We start from the raw sequence: 7,019 nt of genomic DNA, 5'->3' as shown, positions 1-7,019 counted from the left end.
TGATGTCAGGACAGGTCAACATCTCTCAACTGGACGATGTCAGGACAGGTCAACATCTCTCAATGGCAGGTAGTGCTTGGCCAGCCAACCAATCAGAAACAAAGGCCTGTTGGAAAATATTCAGACTGCCTCTGATGCGACTGGCTTTGCACATAAAACATGTCCTGAATTCTTGAAAAGCCATTCTTCCTCAAGGCTCGGACATTTGAATTTTTCTAGACAGGACTAGTCAGCTTAGAATCCAGAAATGCAAATGCTCTTTCAGAATTTTGATGCCAAAATGGAATCAGACTGAATCCAAATGTTAGGAATTTTAATTGCATAAATTTCCCAAAACCCACAATTTTATCTTTACCATAAAGACCCCACATCGATATTCCAAAGATGCCCAACTTTTTTTTGTTAGCCCAGTCTAAAATAACAGGCTTGAATAGTTTCAGACAATGAAAACTGTACTAGATTATGGCATCACCAATGAACACTGAATCTCTGGAGACTGAAGGGTCTGCCAGTTTTTGCCTTTATCTCCTTCGCACAAGCTCCAAAATGTACAGACATTGAGTGTGCAGCAACTTACAGAAGTACAAAACCCAACAACTCAATCATTCAATACAGAAACACATTGTCGAAGAATACGAGACGGATAAAATTACATTCGTACAAAAATAGATTTTTGCTTTACTTTGCTGAAGCTTAGGACATTTTTTTTCACTCTAATTTTTTTATTTATCAAATTATTTCTTATTTTTTTTCTTGCCCTGACGTTGCATCATGACTAAGGCGTTCCACGTACGTGGCTGGGAGTCAGGCAGTAGTGACTGTTCTACCATTACCGGTCATCTGAAAATAGATGCACTACCCGGTTGCAACAGGTCAACTAAGTTTTGCAACACCACGGCAGGCCTCCATAAGAGTGGCGCGCCACCGACCACCTCATGCACCTGAAAGAAATGAGTGCACAGGAAAACTGAATAGAATACATTTTTAATTAATCAAGGATGAAACGGGGGAAAATTTGAAGACACTAAGAAAACAATGGGCTGAAATTTAACTAGGTAACTATATATAACTGAGGAGGTGTATATATACAGAATTTATGTACAGCACATGCATGTATAACACACATATATCACACAATGTATTGATAGGAAAGGTCAAGCTCCCTATTTAATTACCTGATGGGGACTTCATCAGCTTCTATGCCACCTTGTTTGAAAAATAATGGGGAGACACTACCTTTGGGGAACTGCTTGGCCATAAGCAAGTTGCATGGCAGCCTGGGTCAAACACACCCACCCGCACCACATTAAAAAATGTTCATTAGGCCGTTGTAAAAAGTCCAAAATTATGCTTAATATGTTTTAAACTTGTTTTTTTTTATTCTCTTTGCTTTATAAACATGAAGCACAGTGTGACTGCAGTTCAGAAAAACTGGCACCTGACAAAGTACATATCTGCCAATCCATTATGAATGGCCAGGAAGGAGAGATACCAATCTGCCACCACTTGATGTGGATATTCATATCAATGGCCCTTGTGCTGAAAAGAACAGCTAACTTGTTTTGTAAACATCTGTAGAGCGCACAGCCGAACAGTATTTTCACCAGATACAAGCCTCAGATGTATTCACCGCTCTTCCGTAATGTTGACCGCACTTCTCACCTACAGTTCAGTTGGAAAGCACATTCTAGGATCAGCGTTCAGATGTAAGCCACATCTGGAGCATTATAAAAGAAGATTTATGCTTCCAAAAAACAAAATAAGGAGGTGGACTTTCAGGAAGATGCTCCATTTATTGGTGGCCTTACACCAGTAGGTTCACACCTCAAGTCCTCTGTTTGTAAATTAATCTGTTCACTCTACAAATGCTTCCGTTTTGCAGCTTGCTGATCATAACTACCAATTCCTGCTAAATTTGTTAATTTGTACTCAAAGTTCATTGCCCTTACTAGCTACTCTATACCTTCACAGCCAGCGGAATGCTTGTGGCATGTGCATTTCAAGCTGTTGGGGACGTGTAGTGATAGGCATGGTGCCCAAGAAAAGAGCCACAACAGTGACAGAAGTTCACTTTTCACAACTATGACAAGTTGGCAAAAAGTTTTATGTATGTTAAAAACTACAAAGAATTATTGCCAAGCAAAAAGTGCATTCCATTTTTTCTATATCTTTACTGCATAATTTCTCATTATTATTAACTGTTGTACTAAGAGTTTGCTTTTTGCTTTGGTTTCATAATCTTATTTTTGTATTCACACTTTCTTTATTGTCATTCATAGAGCTTGGCTCCCACCTGAGTTTCAAGGGTTCACTCACCACAGTTATAAAGGCACTTGTGTTTTAGGCCTGGCCCCACTACTTAACAACCTCTCATTTCTTAGGAGGCTTACCTTGTAGTAGGGCTTTCTCCACAAAGGGTTTTTACGCTGTGGATTATTAGAAGTGCAGACAATTTGCCGTGTCTAGGAAATTCTGCTGGTCTATGCCCTGCAGCACCAATACTGACCGGCGAAACAACCAAAATTTGAGGAGGTAAGTATATATACACCAGTAAACCTAGATTCACTATTATTAACTCTATGTACCTTGAAGATATATATTGTTATGGTACTTATACATGGAATCAAGTATAATGTACTATATATACTTAGCAAATTGATATTTTGGTAGTTGATATTTTTTATATTATATTTGCGTAGAACCACTGGTTTCCACACACATTTTTGACTGATTATCAAAATTTGTGTTTTTTAAGATGTGAAGCCTTGTAATGTGTAAATGAGAGGTATTTTCCTGAATGGTCCCGACATTCGGAATGTTCTGTTGCTCAGTGAGAGAGACAAGTGCCCAGTGACTTAAGGCAAATGGTCAGCCTCCAGTAAATGTTAAGTCAATTTGTAACATGCACACAAATTTGCTAGGGCTCACAGCGAAGAATTACTGATGAAATATGGTAACTACTTTGCATGATTCAGTTCCACCTTGTTGCCAAAACAGAGAGAAGCTGATTATGTTAATGGGAAAGCAAGCCAAATTCTACACTGGAAAATCAAAGCATGTTAGGCTTTACTTACCACAATCACATACATTAAGATTTTTTTTTTAAATCCAGATTTTGAAGGATGGCCTAGGAGCTGATGCATGTTCTATCTTTAGAAAAATTAAAGATGTCCCATAAAAAAATATATGTGATTAAAAAAAACTTAAAAGTTCAATTTAATTAATATCCAATTTTCAGGAGGTTGATACATTTAGATAAACACATGTACTATTTTCTCTGATGTAATATGTGCCATTTTTAAATTCGATATTGGTATCCCTTTGCAGAAAAACATTTTAATGTTTTACTCATTGTTAATATATGTATGAGAAAAAGTGGAAAATGTTTTGGAAACAGGGCACAAATAAATACCAGTTGGGATATAAATTATGCTAATAGGGTAAAGACTGATGAAATGATTGTGCCTGAGAAGGACTGATATTGAGGGAAAAGAATTCATTTTCTGAACCCCATTTGGCAGTATGGGGGACAGCGGAAAACCAGCTTCAGCTGCGAGGCAGACATCCACCTGAGTGAATGACAACATTGTGCCCCTGAATAGCGGGATGAGGTTGCTCGTCCTGATTTGTGCACAGTACAGATACTACCTCAGAAAGTTCAAACAGATTTTCCACCGTACTGTATAGTCCTTAAGACAATTCCGCTTATAGCAAGATCCAAAAGTGTGGAAACCTCATAATATTTCGTGATATTTTAATAGAACTGTTAGTTTTTTGTTTTTTTTTAAGTCTAATGTAAGTGGGTTGCTTTGGTATGATTCTATATTTTCCGTGCGTTTTTAGAAAATTTGTTAAGAATGGGAGATGCTACAACAGACACTGGCTGATTTTTGGGAGGGTTTTGCCACAGTATTTTATTTCCTTCCTGTGTTTTTCGCTGGAGGCATTTGGTATCAATGATTCCACTGGCAACTTATTAGTTTAGTAGTTTCCGCAATAAAAGTCGAACTAACAGGCACTGTGTCAAATTTTCCCAATTAAGTAAACCTCATTTAGTGAAGTGCGCTAACTCCTGTAGAAATACACTTTGAAGAATTATTGCCTTTGCTGGAAGGGGCAGTACGGCCAGGGGATTTTGTGTTCTTCCATCCATACATGGAGTCTAGATGTCATGGTTGTTTTTCAGGAGTCGCGAGCACAGTGTTACCTCCACTACTTGTGATGCAGCAGCAACACGTTACAAATGCTAGAATTCTGCGGAAAGTGTGTAGAAGCAGGGTACCGCATATTACCACCTAAAAAGCAACTTGTTGTGGACCCCAGAGTGTAAAAATACAGGAAAATGGTTTTCCCATTTAAAATAAACAGAATATTTTTCTCTTTATTTGTGTGACGAAAAACAATTAAATTACTTTGTCGCTAGGGTTTCTTCTTAATAATAAAGCTACTCCCCAAAATCATTTCCCAGACAAATTAAGTCATCTGCCTCTTATGCTCTAATCGATTCATATTTTTGCAATATTGCATATCCTTGTGAGATCTCGAACTTTACAACTGCACATTTTCCCGCCTGCAGGCAAAAGGTGCATTTTTGATTGGTGTATGCTGGGAGTTTGTAAGTAGCTGTAGATCCTCCATTGTTTTGCAGGATCAGTGAATTCAACCAAAGGAACACGAGCTCAAGAAGTCATGGTTTTGAATAACCTTATCCGTGGGTTGCTGATGCCACCTGCCAAGGAAACAAATTCTATTTGGGGAGTCAAACGTGAACTGAACTCTGCCTTTCCCCATCTAGTGAACTCTCCATCCACAAGTGTGACTGGATGGCTGTACTGTGGAATGCTCCTACTGGCTTTTACAACCGAACATATTAGTGCTGTTCTGTTGGTGTGATTACATTTCTGTACAACACAAATGGTGGACAATCTCCCTAGCTGCTGGCAAACCCCACATTGAAATAATTTAAATACCTTATTTCCCATATGCTCTGCTGATATTTACGAGATGTGTATTTTGGTCCAGGAACTACTGGTAAGGGTGGCTGACGGAAGCATTGGCGTTCCTGGCATCAATTCAAGATTACCAAAAATGTCCTGCCAATAAGAAATCAAAATATCCTAGAAGGAGTTTGAAGCTTAGACATTCTGGCAATCCACCTGTCACCGCTGATGAGACTTCAGACTAGAGCACTCTACAACAGGTAACCAAACTCTTGCTGGGGCTTGGTGGCCTGTGTCGCTAGAGATGTCAGTGAGGCATCAAAGGTGGGTCAACACCAGGGAAGTAAAGCTGAAAGATGATCCCACTCGTTTTACCAACCTTGCCTTGTTGCCTATTGTTGGGTGGCAGGGTTCGAAAAAGGGGTCAAGAGAGAAGAAAACTCCACGATGGAAACAGCAATACTGAGGCGGGCTTGGAACGAGCTACCTTAACACATCAAAAGACAAACACAACAAAACAACAAAAATGTGGAACAAGAAATTGAAAAAAAAAAATGATAACCTGTGCATTCAAGTTGGCTCATGTTTTGATTGACTAGCTCTGTTACCGAGTAAGAACAAGAATCTTTGGAAAATATAATCAAACATATTTCACTGTACACGAAGGAAAGCCAGAGCTCTGTAGGAGAGCAGAACCCACACCTCACTGCCCCGACCTAAGTCCATTTCTGGTGTGGGACAGCAATTATATGTTGCTCAGGTCAATTTCCCATTTATGTTGCTGAAGTCTGGGATAGGTGGGTCCTTCCGGGTTACCTCGCTCCCACCTTCGTACATACAGGAAAGAAAGGCCAAGGTGCTGCAACCCAGTGAGTCTCTTTTGCTTTTTCTGGGTAAAGAGATACTCCAGCTCTTTTTTGCTTCCCTTTTGAGGAACTTTTTTTCTTTCTATGACACAATGTGGTCCTCAGGACCATGCTGGTGCGCCAGGACAAGGATAAAGTAAAGCTTCATCAAAAAGGACAACAGAAGCTGCTTCTCCAAGGACAACCAATATACCTTTCTTCGTGTCGGCAGAAAAGATATGCAAAATCAAACCCCAGGCGAAAGGTTTACTCCATCCCCCACTTCCGTCTCTGGAACGTACGTTGCAGCAGTTCATAGTTCACGGATGGGGTGCAGGAGCATCTGTCTGCTTTGTAGTGCTATGGGGTATGAGTCAAGGCACCTCCCCGACACGAGTGGGGACTCTGGCTGTGATGCTGCATCTGCGCTGGGGGAGCAGCGTTCTCTCACTCTTATGAAATATTGTGGGAGAGGGAGGATGTAGCCAGGATACACTCCTTAAGTCATTTGATGGGGTGCTTCCAGCATTTCCATCAGGAAGGTGTCAATGGGTGTGTCTCCTATGAGCTTGAAGAAGAAGAGGTGCTCCAGACATTTCAAGCCGATGGAGCGCAGAGCTGGGAGCCTCAGAAGAAGCTTTGCAAATCTGCAAGGATGAGAAGAATCAAGTTAGAAAGAAAGGAAAAGAATGGAACAAAAGCCACCCAACCCCATATAATGCACGTTTTTTTGCAATTGGCCACTGCTACATATTAAAAATGTGGGCACTGCTTTTGTGCTATTTCGGTGCTTTGTGGCAGTGATGTAAAATCTCTCTATAAGAAAGAGAAGATACAATATTTTTGCAATTCACCCTCCTCACAAACAATACCTTTTTGTGACACTCCGGCGGCGCTAAGCACTACTCCATATTTACAAGGAGGTGTAACGCCACTTTTTTGTGGTGTTACGCGTCCTTGTAAATATGGGCCCCTTCGATGCAGTTTTCTGCATCAGAATACGTAAGAGGGGCATGCAATGGGTGTTGCTGTGGGCGTTCCACTGCAACACCTATTGTTTTTGACGCTGCCTCAAATTTATGAGTTGTCGTAAACCTGAGGCAGTGTCAAAAACTAACGCCACCCCGGGGGTGGCGTTTGCATGGCAAAACGAGGAGGAATGCTTTTATTCCTCTTCTTGTTTGCTTTTTCTATGTGTGCTGCTACTACTACGTAAGAGGGGCATGCAATGGGT

At 40.5% G+C, this 7,019-nt stretch overlaps 1 protein-coding gene across 7 annotated transcripts in view; it reads right to left on the bottom strand.

Moving 5' to 3' along the window:
* Nucleotides 1–968: 968 nt before the first annotated feature.
* The window catches only part of RXRA (retinoid X receptor alpha), a 417,621-nt gene continuing 411,570 nt past the window's right edge, over nt 969–7,019 (bottom strand). For 3 of the 7 annotated variants that reach the window (XM_069241578.1, XM_069241575.1, XM_069241576.1), the window contains one exon: nt 969–6,432. In XM_069241578.1, the coding sequence (XP_069097679.1) occupies nt 6,285–6,432 (148 nt within the window). In that variant the 3' untranslated portion in view covers nt 969–6,284. The remainder of the gene's footprint in view (nt 6,433–7,019) is intronic. The other 4 variants (XM_069241577.1, XM_069241572.1, XM_069241573.1 and 1 more) reach the window with 2 other exon arrangements.

The sequence above is a fragment of the Pleurodeles waltl genome, chromosome 6 (assembly GCF_031143425.1).
Source record: "Pleurodeles waltl isolate 20211129_DDA chromosome 6, aPleWal1.hap1.20221129, whole genome shotgun sequence".
NCBI lineage: Eukaryota > Metazoa > Chordata > Amphibia > Caudata > Salamandridae > Pleurodeles > Pleurodeles waltl.
The sequence above is the reverse complement of the archived record's forward strand: the minus strand, read 5'-3'. Positions and strand labels throughout refer to the sequence as shown.